Raw genomic sequence first — 17,272 nt, forward strand, 5'->3', positions numbered from 1 at the left:
GTGCCATCTATCGACCACAGGTTAAAGATTGGCGATCCGTTGGATACCGACCGAGTTATAGGCAAAACTTGATGCAAAAATGAGCCTTGGTAAATTTTAATTTTTTTAATTTTTTGATTTTTTTATTATTTTTCACTCTTTTTTTTATTTAAAGCATTACTTGAGTGAAAAGAAACACATTGCAACCGATTGGCAGTAAAATAAATCAATTTAATTTTTTTTGCAAAATTTCCCAAAAAAATCGTAAGGGGTAAGCCTTATGAAATTTTCGAGTTGAAAATTTTTTAAATTTTTTTTTCTGATATCTAATGTTTTTCTAATTTAAAGCATTTTGTGAGTGAAACACATTGCAACAAATTTGCATGAAAATATATCACATTTATAAATTTTGCTAAATTGCTCAAAAATGAGGCAAATTTTACATTTTCTCAAACAGGGTAAGGAACTTGGATCCTCGAATAACTCTTAACACAGACATCTGAGAGCATGGCTGTCCAAGAAGAAAATGTAGCCATAGATGCCATCTATCGACCACAGGTTAAAGATTGGCGATCCGTTGGATACCGACCGAGTTATAGGCAAAACTTGATGCAAAAATGAGCCTTGGTAAATTTTAATTTTTTGAATTTTTTGATTTTTTTATTATTTTTAACTCTTTTTTTTATTTACAGCATTACTTGAGTGAAAAGAAACACATTGCAACCGATTGGCAGTAAAATAAATCAATTTAATTTTTTTTGCAAAATTTCCCAAAAAAATCGTAAGGGGTAAGCCTTATGAAATTTTCGAGTTGAAAATTTTTAAAAAAAATTTTTCTGATTTTTTATTGTTTTTGTAATTTAAAGCATTACTTGAGTGAAAAGAAACACATTGCAACAAATTTGCATGAAAATATATCACATTTATAAATTTTGCTAAATTGCTCAAAAATGAGGAAAATTTTACATTTTCTCAAACAGGGTAAGGAACTTGGTTCCTCGAATAACTCTTGACATAGACATCTGAGAGCATGACTGTCCAAGAAGAAAATGTAGCCATAGATGCCATCTATCGACCGAGTTATAGGCAAAACTTGGTGCAAAAATGAGGAAAATTTTACATTTTCTCAAACAGGGTAAGGAACTTGGTTCCTCGAATAACTCTTGACACAGACATCTGAAGGCATGTCCGTCCAAGAAGAAAATGTAGCCATAGGTGCCATCTATTGACCACAGGTTAAAGATTGGCGATCCGTTGGATACCGACCGAGTTATAGGCAAAACTTGATGCAAAAATGAGCCTTGGTAAATTTTAATTTTTTGAATTTTTTGATTTTTTATTATTTTTCACTCTTTTTTTATTTAAAGCATTACTTGAGTGAAAAGAAACACATTGCAACCGATTGGCAGTAAAATAAATCAATTTAATTTTTTTTGCAAAATTTCCCAAAAAAATCGTAAGGGGTAAGCCTTATGAAATTTTCGAGTTGAAAATTTTTTAAAATTTTTTTCTGATTTTTTATTGTTTTTCTAATTTAAAGCATTATTTGAGTGAAAAGAAACACATTGCAACAAATTTGCATGAAAATATATCACATTTATAAATTTTGCTAAATTGCTCAAAAATGAGAAAAATTTTACATTTTCTCAAACAGGGTAAGGAACTTGGATCCTCGAATAACTCTTGACACAGACATCTGAGAGCATGGCTGTCCAAGAAGAAAATGTAGCCATAGATGCCATCTATCGACCACAGGTTAAAGATTGGCGATCCGTTGGATACCGACCGAGTTATAGGCAAAACTTGATGCAAAAATGAGCCTTGGTAAATTTTAATTTTTTGAATTTTTTGATTTTTTTATTATTTTTCACTCTTTTTTTTATTTAAAGCATTACTTGAGTGAAAAGAAACACATTGCAACCGATTGGCAGTAAAATAAATCAATTTAATTTTTTTGCAAAATTTCCCAAAAAAATCGTAAGGGGTAAGCCTTATGAAATTTTCGAGTTGAAAAATTTTTTAAAATTTTTTTTCTGATTTTTTATTGTTTTTGTAATTTAAAGCATTATTTGAGTGAAAAGAAACACATTGCAACAAATTTGCATGAAAATATATCACATTTATAAATTTTGCTAAATTGCTCAAAAATGAGGAAAATTTTACATTTTCTCAAACAGGGTAAGGAACTTGGATCCTCGAATAACTCTTGACACAGACATCTGAGAGCATGGCTGTCCAAGAAGAAAATGTAGCCATAGATGCCATCTATCGACCACAGGTTAAAGATTGGCGATCCGTTGGATACCGACCGAGTTATAGGCAAAACTTGATGCAAAAATGAGCCTTGGTAAATTTTAATTTTTTGAATTTTTTGATTTTTTTATTATTTTTCACTCTTTTTTTTATTTAAAGCATTACTTGAGTGAAAAGAAACACATTGCAACCGATTGGCAGTAAAATAAATCAATTTAATTTTTTTGCAAAATTTCCCAAAAAAATCGTAAGGGGTAAGCCTTATGAAATTTTCGAGTTGAAAATTTTTTAAAATTTTTTTTCTGATTTTTTATTGTTTTTCTAATTTAAAGCATTATTTGAGTGAAAAGAAACACATTGCAACAAATTTGCATGAAAATATATCACATTTATAAATTTTGCTAAATTGCTCAAAAATGAGGAAAATTTTACATTTTCTCAAACAGGGTAAGGAACTTGGTTCCTCGAATAACTCTTGACATAGACATCTGAGAGCATGGCTGTCCAAGAAGAAAATGTAGCCATAGATGCCATCTATCGACCACAGGTTAAAGATTGGCGATCCGTTGGATACCGACCGAGTTATAGGCAAAACTTGATGCAAAAATGAGCCTTGGTAAATTTTAATTTTTTGAATTTTTTTATTTTTTTATTATTTTTCACTCTTTTTTTTATTTAAAGCATTACTTGAGTGAAAAGAAACACATTGCAACCGATTGGCAGTAAAATAAATCAATTTAATTTTTTTTGCAAAATTTCCCAAAAAAATCGTAAGGGGTAAGCCTTACGAAATTTTCGAGTTGAAAATTTTTTTTAAATTTTTTTCTGATTTTTTATTATTTTTTGAGTTTAAAGCATTATTTGAGTGAAAAGAAACACATTGCAACAAATTTGCATGAAAATATATCACATTTATAAATTTTGCTAAATTGCTCAAAAATGAGGAAAATTTTACATTTTCTCAAACAGGGTAAGGAACTTGGTTCCTCGAATAACTCTTGACATAGACATCTGAGTGCATGGACTGTCCAAGAAGAAAATGTAGCCATTGGTGCCATCTATCGACCACAGGTTAAAGATTGGCGATCCGTTGGATACCGACCGAGTTATAGGCAAAACTTGATGCAAAAATGAGCCTTGGTAAATTTTAATTTTTTTAATTTTTTGATTTTTTTATTATTTTTCACTCTTTTTTTTATTTGAAGCATTACTTGAGTGAAAAGAAACACATTGCAACCGATTGGCAGTAAAATAAATCAATTTAATTTTTTTTGCAAAATTTCTCAAAAAAATCGTAAGGGGTAAGCCTTATGAAATTTTCGAGTTGAAAATTTTTTAAAATTTTTTTTCTGATTTTTTATTGTTTTTCTAATTGAAAGCATTATTTGAGTGAAAAGAAACACATTGCAACAAATTTGCATGAAAATATATCACATTTATAAATTTTGCTAAATTGCTCAAAAATGAGGAAAATTTTACATTTTCTCAAACAGGGTAAGGAACTTGGTTCCTCGAATAACTTCTGGCACAGACATCTGAGAGCACGGCTGTCCAAGAAGAAAATGTAGCCATAGATGCCATCTATCGACCACAGGTTAAAGATTGGCGATCCATTGGATACCGACCGAGTTATAGGCAAAACTTGGTGCAAAAATGAGGAAAATTTTACATTTTCTCAAACAGGGCAAGGAACTTGGTTCCTCGAATAACTCTTGACACAGACATCTGAGAGCACGGCTGTCCAAGAAGAAAATGTAGCCATAGGTGCCATCTATCGACCACAGGTTAAAGATTGGCGATCCGTTGGATACCGACCGAGTTATAGGCAAAACTTGATGCAAAAATGAGCCTTGGTAAATTTTAATTTTTTTAATTTTTTGATTTTTTATTATTTTTCACTCTTTTTTTTATTTAAAGCATTACTTGAGTGAAAAGAAACACATTGCAACCGATTGGCAGTAAAATAAATCAATTTAATTTTTTTTGCAAAATTTCTCAAAAAAATCGTAAGGGGTAAGCCTTATAAAATTTTCGAGTTGAAAATTTTTTAAAATTTTTTTTCTGATTTTTTATTGTTTTTCTAATTTAAAGCATTATTTGAGTGAAAAGAAACACATTGCAACAAATTTGCATGAAAATATATCACATTTATAAATTTTGCTAAATTGCTCAAAATTGAGGAAAATTTTACATTTTCTCAAACAGGGTAAGGAACTTGGTTCCTCGAATAACTTCTGGCACAGACATCTGAGAGCACGGCTGTCCAAGAAGAAAATGTAGCCATAGATGCCATCTATCGACCACAGGTTAAAGATTGGCGATCCGTTGGATACCGACCGAGTTATAGGCAAAACTTGGTGCAAAAATGAGGAAAATTTTACATTTTCTCAAACAGGGTAAGGAACTTGGTTCCTCGAATAACTTCCGGCACGGGCACCCGAGATCATGGCTGTCCAAGAAGAAAATGTAGCCATAGGTGCCATCTATCGACCACAGGTTAAAGATTGGCGATCCGTTGGATACCGACCGAGTTATAGGCAAAACTTGATGCAAAACTTGGTAAATTTTAATTTTTTGAATTTTTTGATTTTTTTATTATTTTTCACTCTTTTTTTTATTTAAAGCATTACTTGAGTGAAAAGAAACACATTGCAACCGATTGGCAGTAAAATAAATCAATTTAATTTTTTTGCAAAATTTCCCAAAAAAATCGTAAGGGGTAAGCCTTATGAAATTTTCGAGTTGAAAATTTTTAAAAAATTTTTTTCTGATTTTTTATTATTTTTTGAGTTTAAAGCATTATTTGAGTGAAAAGAAACACATTGCAACAAATTTGCATGAAAATATATCACATTTATAAATTTTGCTAAATTGCTCAAAAATGAGGAAAATTTTACATTTTCTCAAACAGGGTAAGGAACTTGGTTCCTCGAATAACTTCTGGCACAGACATCTGAGAGTACGGCTGTCCAAGAAGAAAATGTAGCCATAGGTGCCATCTATCGACCACAGGTTAAAGATTGGCGATCCGTTGGATACCGACCGAGTTAAAGGCAAAACTTGATGCAAAAATGAGCCTTGGTATATTTTAATTTTTTGAATTTTTTGTTTTTTTATTATTTTTCATTTTTTTTTTTATTTAAAGCATTACTTGAGTGAAAAGAAACACATTGCAACCGATTGGCAGTAAAATAAATCAATTTCATTTTTTTGCAAAATTTCCCAAAAAAATCGTAAGGGGTAAGCCTTATGAAATTTTCGAGTTGAAAATTTTTAAAAAAATTTTTTCTGATTTTTTATTGTTTTTGTAATTTAAAGCATTATTTGACTGAAAAGAAACACATTGCAACAAATTTGCATGAAAATATATCACATTTATAAATTTTGCTAAATTGCTCAAAAATGAGGAAAATTTTACATTTTCTCAAACAGGGTAAGGAACTTGGTTCCTCGAATAACTTCTGGCACAGACATCTGAGAGCACGGCTGTCCAAGAAGAAAATGTAGCCATAGATGCCATCTATCGACCACAAGTTAAAGATTGGCGATCCGTTGGATACCGACCGAGTTATAGGCAAAACTTGGTGCAAAAATGAGGAAAATTTTACATTTTCTCAAACAGGGTAAGGAACTTGGTTCCTCGAATAACTTCTGGCACAGACATCTGAGAGCACGGCTGTCCAAGAAGAAAATGTAGCCATAGATGCCATCTATCGACCACAGGTTAAAGATTGGCGATCCGTTGGATACCGACCGAGTTATAGGCAAAACTTGGTGCAAAAATGAGGAAAATTTTACATTTTCTCAAACAGGGTAAGGAACTTGGTTCCTCGAATAACTTCTGGCACAGACATCTGAGAGCACGGCTGTCCAAGAAGAAAATGTAGCCATAGGTGCCATCTATCGACCACAGGTTAAAGATTGGCGATCCGTTGGATACCGACCGAGTTATAGGCAAAACTTGATGCAAAAATGAGCCTTGGTAAATTTTAATTTTTTTAATTTTTTGATTTTTTTATTATTTTTCACTCTTTTTTTTATTTAAAGCATTACTTGAGTGAAAAGAAACACATTGCAACCGATTGGCAGTAAAATAAATCAATTTAATTTTTTTTGCAAAATTTCCCAAAAAAATCGTAAGGGGTAAGCCTTATGAAATTTTCGAGTTGAAAATTTTTTAAATTTTTTTTTCTGATATCTAATGTTTTTCTAATTTAAAGCATTTTGTGAGTGAAAAGAAACACATTGCAACAAATTTGCATGAAAATATATCACATTTATAAATTTTGCTAAATTGCTCAAAAATGAGGAAAATTTTACATTTTCTCAAACAGGGTAAGGAACTTGGTTCCTCGAATAACTCTTGACATAGACATCTGAGAGCATGACTGTCCAAGAAGAAAATGTAGCCATAGATGCCATCTATCGACCGAGTTATAGGCAAAACTTGGTGCAAAAATGAGGAAAATTTTACATTTTCTCAAACAGGGTAAGGAACTTGGTTCCTCGAATAACTCTTGACACAGACATCTGAAGGCATGTCCGTCCAAGAAGAAAATGTAGCCATAGGTGCCATCTATTGACCACAGGTTAAAGATTGGCGATCCGTTGGATACCGACCGAGTTATAGGCAAAACTTGATGCAAAAATGAGCCTTGGTAAATTTTAATTTTTTGAATTTTTTGATTTTTTATTATTTTTCACTCTTTTTTTTATTTAAAGCATTACTTGAGTGAAAAGAAACACATTGCAACCGATTGGCAGTAAAATAAATCAATTTAATTTTTTTTGCAAAATTTCCCAAAAAAATCGTAAGGGGTAAGCCTTATGAAATTTTCGAGTTGAAAATTTTTTAAATTTTTTTTCTGATTTTTTATTGTTTTTCTAATTTAAAGCATTATTTGAGTGAAAAGAAACACATTGCAACAAATTTGCATGAAAATATATCACATTTATAAATTTTGCTAAATTGCTCAAAAATGAGAAAAATTTTACATTTTCTCAAACAGGGTAAGGAACTTGGATCCTCGAATAACTCTTGACACAGACATCTGAGAGCATGGCTGTCCAAGAAGAAAATGTAGCCATAGATGCCATCTATCGACCACAGGTTAAAGATTGGCGATCCGTTGGATACCGACCGAGTTATAGGCAAAACTTGATGCAAAAATGAGCCTTGGTAAATTTTAATTTTTTTAATTTTTTGATTTTTTTATTATTTTTCACTCTTTTTTTTATTTAAAGCATTACTTGAGTGAAAAGAAACACATTGCAACCGATTGGCAGTAAAATAAATCAATTTAATTTTTTTGCAAAATTTCCCAAAAAAAATCGTAAGGGGTAAGCCTTATGAAATTTTCGAGTTGAAAAATTTTTTAAAATTTTTTTTCTGATTTTTTATTGTTTTTGTAATTTAAAGCATTATTTGAGTGAAAAGAAACACATTGCAACAAATTTGCATGAAAATATATCACATTTATAAATTTTGCTAAATTGCTCAAAAATGAGGAAAATTTTACATTTTCTCAAACAGGGTAAGGAACTTGGATCCTCGAATAACTCTTGACACAGACATCTGAGAGCATGGCTGTCCAAGAAGAAAATGTAGCCATAGGTGCCATCTATCGACCACAGGTTAAAGATTGGCGATCCGTTGGATACCGACCGAGTTATAGGCAAAACTTGATGCAAAAATGAGCCTTGGTAAATTTTAATTTTTTGAATTTTTTGATTTTTTTATTATTTTTCACTTTTTTTTATTTAAAGCATTACTTGAGTGAAAAGAAACACATTGCAACCGATTGGCAGTAAAATAAATCAATTTAATTTTTTTTGCAAAATTTCCCAAAAAAATCGTAAGGGGTAAGCCTTATGAAATTTTCGAGTTGAAAATTTTTTAAAATTTTTTTTCTGATTTTTTATTGTTTTTCTAATTTAAAGCATTATTTGAGTGAAAAGAAACACATTGCAACAAATTTGCATGAAAATATATCACATTTATAAATTTTGCTAAATTGCTCAAAAATGAGGAAAATTTTACATTTTCTCAAACAGGGTAAGGAACTTGGTTCCTCGAATAACTTCTGGCACAGACATCTGAGAGCACGGCTGTCCAAGAAGAAAATGTAGCCATAGATGCCATCTATCGACCACAGGTTAAAGATTGGCGATCCGTTGGATACCGACCGAGTTATAGGCAAAACTTGGTGCAAAAATGAGGAGAATTTTACATTTTCTCAAACAGGGTAAGGAACTTGGTTCCTCGAATAACTCTTGACACAGACATCTGAAGACATGTCCGTCCAAGAAGAAAATGTAGCCATAGGTGCCATCTATTGACCACAGGTAAAATAAATCAATTTAATTTTTTTTGCAAAATTTCCCAAAAAAATCGTAAGGGGTAAGCCTTATGAAATTTTCGAGTTGAAAATTTTTAAAAAAAATTTTTCTGATTTTTTATTGTTTTTGTAATTTAAAGCATTATTTGAGTGAAAAGAAACACATTGCAACAAATTTGCATGAAAATATATCACATTTATAAATTTTGCTAAATTGCATTTTCTCAAACAGGGTAAGGAACTTGGTTCCTCGAATAACTCTTGACATAGACATCTGAGAGCATGGCTGTCCAAGAAGAAAATGTAGCCATAGATGCCATCTATCGACCACAGGTTAAAGATTGGCGATCCGTTGGATACCGACCGAGTTATAGGCAAAACTTGATGCAAAAATGAGCCTTGGTAAATTTTAATTTTTTGAATTTTTTGATTTTTTATTATTTTTCACTCTTTTTTTTATTTAAAGCATTACTTGAGTGAAAAGAAACACATTGCAACCGATTGGCAGTAAAATAAATCAATTTAATTTTTTTTGCAAAATTTCCCAAAAAAATCGTAAGGGGTAAGCCTTACGAAATTTTCGAGTTGAAAATTTTTTAAAATTTTTTTTCTGATTTTTTATTGTTTTTGTAATTTAAAGCATTATTTGAGTGAAAAGAAACACATTGCAACAAATTTGCATGAAAATATATCACATTTATAAATTTTGCTAAATTGCTCAAAAATGAGGAAAATTTTACATTTTCTCAAACAGGGTAAGGAACTTGGTTCCTCGAATAACTTCTGGCACAGACATCTGAGAGCACGGCTGTCCAAGAAGAAAATGTAGCCATAGATGCCATCTATCGACCACAGGTTAAAGATTGGCGATCCGTTGGATACCGACCGAGTTATAGGCAAAACTTGGTGCAAAAATGAGGAAAATTTTACATTTTCTCAAACAGGGTAAGGAACTTGGTTCCTCGAATAACTTCTGGCACAGACATCTGAGAGCACGGCTGTCCAAGAAGAAAATGTAGCCATAGATGCCATCTATCGACCACAGGTTAAAGATTGGCGATCCGTTGGATACCGACCGAGTTATAGGCAAAACTTGGTGCAAAAATGAGGAAAATTTTACATTTTCTCAAACAGGGTAAGGAACTTGGTTCCTCGAATAACTTCTGGCACAGACATCTGAGAGCATGGCTGTCCAAGAAGAAAATGTAGCCATTGATGCCATCTATCGACCACAGGTTAAAGATTGGCGATCCGTTGGATACCGACCGAGTTATAGCCAAAACTTGGCACAAAAATGAGCCTTGTGAAATTTTTAAAATTTTATAATGTTTTATTTTTTTATTATTTTTGTTCTTTTTTTTTATTCAAAGCATTATTTGAGTGAAAAGAAACATTTATATTCTCTTAAACCAAATCATCGTGACAAATACGAATTAAATCCAGTAAACAGTGTCTGTTTTTAGTATTTTATTTTTTTTTTATTTTATTTTAGTATTTATTTTTACAATATCATACCATAAACAAATTATTGTTCTAAATTATTGTTTAGATCAAAAGTGTTTGAAGCAAGGATTATCCACTGTCCATTAGGCTTCATCTTTTTGCACCAAGAGGGCGCTACAGTGGCCCCTGGTCAAACGTTGAACTGTCAGAATTGTCACAACATACCAAAAGTGCAAAAAAGAAATAAATTTTCTCCTCGGTACCCAAGTGCTTGTGAAGTGATTATGAAAAGCTAAAACATTCAGACCCCTGCTAGATGCGTTCGATAGAGAAAACGTGAATTGTTTCTTTCTGCTTGTCGCGCCGTGCAATCGCGATGGAAGGCGACATGTTGGCGATATACAATTTCAACGAAAACGAGATGCCCGACGTAAGTATCGTATGCCAGCACCCCTCTATCTCGTCTCGCACGTACCAATCGATCGATCGATTGCGTCGCTTCTTTGGTTGTGTGTTGAAGAAAGCAAGTATCACCACAAAAAAACTGTGCCACAAGCATAAGCGAAATTGGTTCTGTGCGAAGGTGTCACTTTCTTTCCAAACAACACGCAAGGGAAGCTAGTGGATTAATTGTTGAATAAGTGCTTGTGTCGTGTGCATAACTATGTTTGGACAATAATTTTCTACTACCCCATTTCCACTAGTTTGATGTAAGTGACCCGCAAGCAATGCAAGCAGCCCACACATTAATTACCCATCCAGAAAGGGGTAGCATGAACTGCAACGCGGGATGGATTGTCGACCATCAAAAAGCACTGCCAACAGAAGCGACTGATTGGTCTGGCTAAACCATGCGCAATTATTATTACAAACTTTCCCCCGCCACTTGACTACCGAGCAGGAAATGTGCCAATCTGTACCCGTGGTTTCGATCGCAGGATGAACACAGAACTGCCAGGATAGCGAAGGAAGAAAGGACACCGTGCCCGCTTGCTACGATCCGTCCATTTTCTCTCTTTCCTACTGTTTCTCATGTTTCGTTTTATAATCAACCATCAATGTAATCATTCCTTCATACTGCTCACGCTCATTTCCGATTCCTCCCTCCGGTGTAGTGTGTTAAAAGATAATTGTCATCCGAGATTATCGTATCGACCACACTCGTATTGATGGTGATTTCCTTTCATTGAGCCAAGTAGTTTCAATTCTGTTGAACCTACCTAACATGCACTGGAACAATGATCTGCTAAGCAGCAAAATAATCATATTGCACCCTTTCGATCATTTCGTAGTCACGCCACATACACACCATGTTCAATGTTTCTTTCACAGGGGAACAATGCATTAGAATTTCCCGATCTAGATTTTATTTATGCGGATGCGGATACTCATGCAAATGAAATTGCGGAACTGTACAGCTATACCGAGCAAACAGAATTTCAGCACAATGTTAAGGTAATTCTATTTTTTGCGACCCTTAAATCACGCGAATACTAAAGATTGTTTCTTTTTCCAACAGGCATTTGAAGACCAAATGGAGCTATACAAATTGCCACCGAGCTGGCAGAAGCTGTCGGAAAGTGAACAGAATGGCATCATACTGAAGCTACTCGATCAGCTTGACATGTCGAAAAAGGGTCAACGCATGAAGGCCGCCCGTTGCATATTGTACCTTGCGCAAGGATGCTGGGTAGAGGTTCAATCGGATCAGGAGCAACAGGCGTGGGCACGGAAGAACGTTATGATGTTGTACAGTGCCGGAGTGTTTGGGGCATTTGTGGAACTGTTGAATTTGGAGATTGAGTAAGTATGCGGCATGCGTTCACGAACAAGCTTAACCACAACACGCGCTTTATTTGCAGCAATTCCTCCACAGCCAACCTGGCTTTGCGCAAAATAGCAGTGTCACTGGCCGATTCGATTGATTTGCGTGTGATTTTATCCGTGCTGTACATTATCACCGAGGTGATGAGAGCGGAAAAGGAGAGCAAAAATCAAGAATACTCTTTGCTGGTATCGAATTTCGTAACTGAAATAAGTAAGCCACGGCAACTTTTACTTCGGGTACCGAGATGCCCCTTACGTACGATTATTCAATCTCTCGTTCTAGCTTATCCGATCGGCGATGAACTGCTGTCCGTAAAACTGCTCGGGATGGTCACACACTTCTGCTCTGGCATGGCGCCACATTTTCCAATGAAAAAGGTATTACTGTTACTGTGGAAAATATCTCTAGTGTCCTTGGGAGGCATGGATACGCTAAAAGGTCTGAAAGGTAAGCGACGACGTAATGCTGCAACACACATAGCACAATGCAATGATGCTAATTCGGGCGTACTGTTCTTACACTGGTTGCAGATAAATATCGAAGTGCGGCTGGCCTTTCCCAGAACCGGGAGGACACACTAGAGATATCAAAGGTGATGCGTGCGAGTTCGCCACCTATCACGGCACCATCAAATGATGACAATCAGAACGCCAAGCGTAGCAGACCATCCCGAAGAGTATGTACGAACCCTAGTCAAACGCAAGAGGTAGTGAAGCTTTCTTGAGTCTCATCTTGATTTCTTTTTCTTCCCTCCTCTTTATACTTCCCTGGTCTCTTTTTTTATAAGTTTTATTTGTTTTTTTTTCACTTATTCTTTGCCCCTCCCTTTTTCTATTAATATCTACCACCACTTTAGTATTTTACTTACTAACTTTCTTACTTACATACTTCTGCCCAAAATATTTTTCGAAACTTCTCACCCTTTTTCTCTAATAATCTATCTGTCTCACGCTGTCGTTTGGCAAACAAATGTCTTTGTTGAATTTTTCATCGTCCAAACATATACCTTTTTTTTCCTTATTCTTTCCTCTTAACTTGCAACTGTTTCTCACTGTTGACTGCTCTCTCTCTCTCTATATATTACTGCCAAACTGTTAAACTTTTTTTTATGTTCCCCAAGTGCTGCAAGGTTTTTTTTCATATTTGCAATCTTTACTCTCTTTTTTGGTTTCTTGTATAATTTCTTCTTCTATTAGCTCGTTTTCCACTTCAACTAAACTTTTCATCTCTACTGTCAAAATTGTTTTTTCTCTCTTTTTCTCTACACTATATCTGCTATACTGCTGAAACTTGTTTGGCCGCAAACTTTTCCTATTCTCTACAAGCGATGAATATAATTGATTTGTTTAACTTTTTTTTGCAAGATACAAGCTTCGGAAGATCTCTAAACACACTCAAAATACATTTCCGTGCGATCAGAATGCAAATGCAAAGATAAGGGAAAACTGTACCACATCGCGGGTGCGCACTGTCTGTGCGTGTGCAGACCATTTGCTGCGTAACGTAACGCGTAACGCTACCGACAGATAAACATTTGTTTTGCAAATTCAAACAATCTCCATGTGTAGCTCCATCAGAACTGTGTTGTCCCTTTAACAGGCGAATCAAGCAAATCCTGCCTACCACTGGACACTGTTGGTTCTCGTCCGAGAGATTAGTTCTACACCTGTAACCGGTGGTGTGTTTTATCTGCCGCTCAAAAAAAACTCACCAAGCGTATGAAGCGTGTCACGCGGACACCGCGGATACGGTAGAGGGATTTCGTTTTAATGCGCTGCTTACGGCACTATTGCCCCGAACACCGATGCCATATTTTTATTTTGCGTTCAGTACTACCCCCGATTTGATTTTGATTTCTTCTCATTTGTTAAGTTGTGTCTTTCTCTTTCCAAGAACTCAGGAGAGCTAAATGCTACCACTTCGCCGCCACATATCGTAATCACTGTAATCGAAATGTGACCTACAAGAATGTAAAAAAAAGCATCCCTAGCACACACACACACGAACATATACGAACATAAAACATCACACATCATGTTTGTTGTCGATCGAATTTAATCCCCACACTCGCGGAGTGTATCGCCATGTGTTTGTTTTAGTATTCGTCCTTTGCCTTGTATTGTGTAGTTGTTGTGCGTAGCGAATGTTAACACTTAATGATCGTGCACAAACGGGGAATATTATGCGCGTGTGGTTAACATGTAACGCGTGTTCGTTTTTGTCTATTTGCTACCATTTCTGCTAAGCTATCGATTGTTCCTTAAACCGTTGTTCGTTTTGCGATTTGCTTAGCTTTGTTGTAGAAGATGAACCCGCGGCTCTATACAGTAATGAACGTGTTGCGCTGATCTGTTTCATGTGAACCACGCCGTTTGCCATTTGCCTGATATTCCTATCTGTGCCACTGTATCTTTAGGTGTTCCGTCGTGTTTCTTGTTGTTAGTGCTACTGGTAGTATCATAGCGGTGCTTTGGCCTTGCTGTACAACTAACTATCACATGTAAATAGAACGCATTTCAGTTACTTCAGTCCTTCTCTCTCTCTCTCTATCTCTTTATCTCGGCTTTTCCACACTGGCAAAATGCTTTTTAATCGAACGTGCGTAAAATAGTGCACGCATTTTGTTTTTTTGTTTATTGTTGTAGTTTGATGTTCGTTTGAGTTGTGTTCCTTTCGTTATTTGTCACTTTTCAAACTACGGTTAGACAACGTGTTTTCATCTCCTCGCTCAAAACATTGTTCGTCGTTTCGATCATCCGTTTCTTTTTAGTTTCCGAAGCTATTCGTCTTTAGTTTCAAACATGCATAATTCGAGACTATCCTGACTGCCTGATACGATGATAGATCGCGTTTATAAGTGAAAGAATTAAGAGTAAAATATTTTTGATGAAGATTTATTTTTCTCTTTCTGTTTTTGTTATTTCTTATTAAACATAAACAAATTTTTGAATGTTTTTTGTTCTGAGAGCGAACTAAATTTCTCCTGATTCTCCTGAATAACTTTATCAAAGCGATGATGCTAATAATATTCTAACGTATCGTGTTATGACATAGTAACCATTAACTCTGAAGCCTCCCATTCCTTCGACACTCCCGTCTTCGTCTCTATGCTTTATCACGTCCATCTTCATGCACTATAGAATCCGCCAGGAATCCGACTCTGTTAAACGTACATTCCCTTTCACAAGATGGTTGGTTCATTATCTGCTTCTCAAAACACCCACTTTACACACGTACACGTAAATACACGCGACCATGATCATTACCATTGCATTACCATCAGCATTAGAGAGAGAAAAAAAAGAAACCATTCATCTGTCACCAGTCAGCATCTCTCTTAGTCCATGTTTCGAATTGCATTCCCGAACGAATTCACCTACGGACGTATCTAATTGCTTTCCTTCGTTGCTTTTCCGCGATCCGGACCCGGCCCAATCCAGAGCTTGATCAAGCAAAGCTCTCTGGACGAGCAGGAACAGTTGGGGCTGGAGATGGAAACAGCGGCAACCGAAAACGAGGAAGACATTTCCGATTACTTTCGCCAGTACGAGGATCCAATAAATGGTGCCAATCCAGCCGCGGCAGCTGGAGAGGAGGGTGCCGTACCAGCGACGGCTGCCGGCGAAAATGGTGAACCGAAGGATGGCGAATGTTCACCACCGCCGGCAGAACCTGTGGAAGAACCCCCGCAAGAGATTACGAATCGTTTGCCCTGGGCACCGAAGATTCGGCGTAAGGATATTGACGTGTTTCTCAACAATTCGCGTAGCAAATTTATCGGTTACACGCTGAAGGATGATCATGAAACAATAGCTGGACTGCCGCAGCCAATACAAGAAGGGTTCAAAACGTTGACAAAGGTAACAGCGATACATTAAGTTCTTGCCAAATACATGACAATAATGCTCTTCCGTTCATTTCTTTCAGCATATGTATGTGAGTCTTGCGGACGTACAGATACGCCGCGAGGAGGAAATAAACCGCAATCCGCTCTCTACGTCCGAAGGCGAAATACCGCTAACTCCAACGGAAATATTGTACCAAGCATTGCTACCCAATTTGTCCCAGTACATGATATCGCTGCTAAAGATCCTGTTGGCCGCCGCTCCCACTTCAAAAGCCAAAACCGAAAGCATTAACATTATGGCCGACGTACTTCCGGAAGATATGCCGTAAGTATCTCTCTCTCTCGTTCGGTATCGATTTTTACTTACTTCTCCCAACAGTATGACCGTACTGCAATCCTCGAAGCTGGGTATCGACGTGAGCCGGCATAAAGAAATCACGGTAAAGGCCGTGTCCGCCATCCTGCTGCTTTATCTGAAGCACTTTAAAATCAACCACATCTATCAGTTCGAGTTCATCTCCCAACATCTGGTGTTTGCCAACTGTATTCCACTGGTGCTGAAGTTCTTCAACCAGGACATCATGGGGTACGTCGGTGCAAACAATGGTATTCCGATAATCGATTTCCCATCGTGCGTGATTGGCGAGCAGCCGGAACTAACGTCCGAGTCGATGCTGGTCGGTGACTCCGGTACCTACTCGTGGCGCAACGTGTTCTCGTGCATCAATCTGCTTCGCATTCTCAACAAGCTGACCAAATGGAAGCACTCGCGCATTATGATGCTGGTCGTGTTCAAATCGGCACCGATACTGAAGCGCACGCTTAAGGTGCGCCACGCGCTGATGCAGCTGTATGTGCTGAAGCTGCTGAAAATGCAAACCAAGTACCTGGGCCGACAGTGGCGCAAGTCGAACATGAAGACGATCAGCGCTATCTATGCGAAGGTACGCCACCGGCTAAACGACGACTGGGCATTTGGCAATGATTTGGATGCGCGGCCGTGGGATTTTCAGGCGGACGAATGCGCACTCAAGAGCGGTGTGGATCGGTTCAACAATCGGCGCTATCTGCAGGTCAACAATGGCATCCTGGCCGGTATCGAAGGTCTCGACTATGATGATCCGATCGAAGGTATCGGTGGTATCGGGGGTGGCATCGGGGTAGCCGGTCTGGGCGGTGGTGTAGGTGGCGATGGGCTGAATGGTGGTGGTGCCGGTGGATCGCTCGGTGGGTGTGTTAATGGTGGTGCTGGCGGTGCTGGAGGTGCCGGCGTTGCCTCAGGATTGGGCCCATCAGAGCGTGGCAACGCTTGCTACGGCGGACTCGCCCGTAAACCGGAAGAAATCGAACTGAGCGAGGAATTCAAACAGAACTACGAGCTCTGGTTGCAGCAGGAGGTATATAACAACAACATCGACTGGGACGCACTGCTTTCCGTGGACGACTTTTCCTAGGCCGGATGTGCGCGAGCGCAAGTATTTGTGTGTGTTTGTGCGTCCCCCCAAAGTGAATGTATGTACTCCTTTGAACTACAATAAGAATAAAGCTAACACCCCATAGTGCACAACTGTTAATTTAAAGGAA

General features: G+C 36.7%; 1 protein-coding gene across 3 annotated transcripts; it reads left to right on the forward strand.

Annotated features, from left to right (window-relative positions):
* Positions 1-10,196: 10,196 nt before the first annotated feature.
* LOC125763394 (striatin-interacting protein 1 homolog) lies at positions 10,197-17,272 on the forward strand. Of its 3 annotated transcripts, none has more exons than XM_049426547.1 (10): positions 10,197-10,443; positions 10,718-10,723; positions 11,346-11,468; positions 11,533-11,816; positions 11,876-12,051; positions 12,124-12,288; positions 12,372-12,547; positions 15,282-15,701; positions 15,769-16,013; positions 16,068-17,272. In XM_049426547.1, exons 1-10 carry the CDS (start codon positions 10,390-10,392, stop codon positions 17,140-17,142), a joined length of 2,724 nt encoding a protein of 907 aa, XP_049282504.1. In that variant the 5' UTR covers positions 10,197-10,389; the 3' UTR covers positions 17,143-17,272. The 3 variants fall into 3 exon arrangements, with proteins under 3 accessions (XP_049282504.1, XP_049282506.1, XP_049282505.1); XM_049426549.1 differs by having other exon boundaries at positions 12,372-12,517; XM_049426548.1 differs by lacking the exon at positions 10,718-10,723 and having other exon boundaries at positions 10,198-10,443.

This window comes from Anopheles funestus, chromosome 2RL (assembly GCF_943734845.2).
Source record: "Anopheles funestus chromosome 2RL, idAnoFuneDA-416_04, whole genome shotgun sequence".
In the NCBI taxonomy this organism is placed as follows: Eukaryota; Metazoa; Arthropoda; class Insecta; order Diptera; family Culicidae; genus Anopheles; species Anopheles funestus.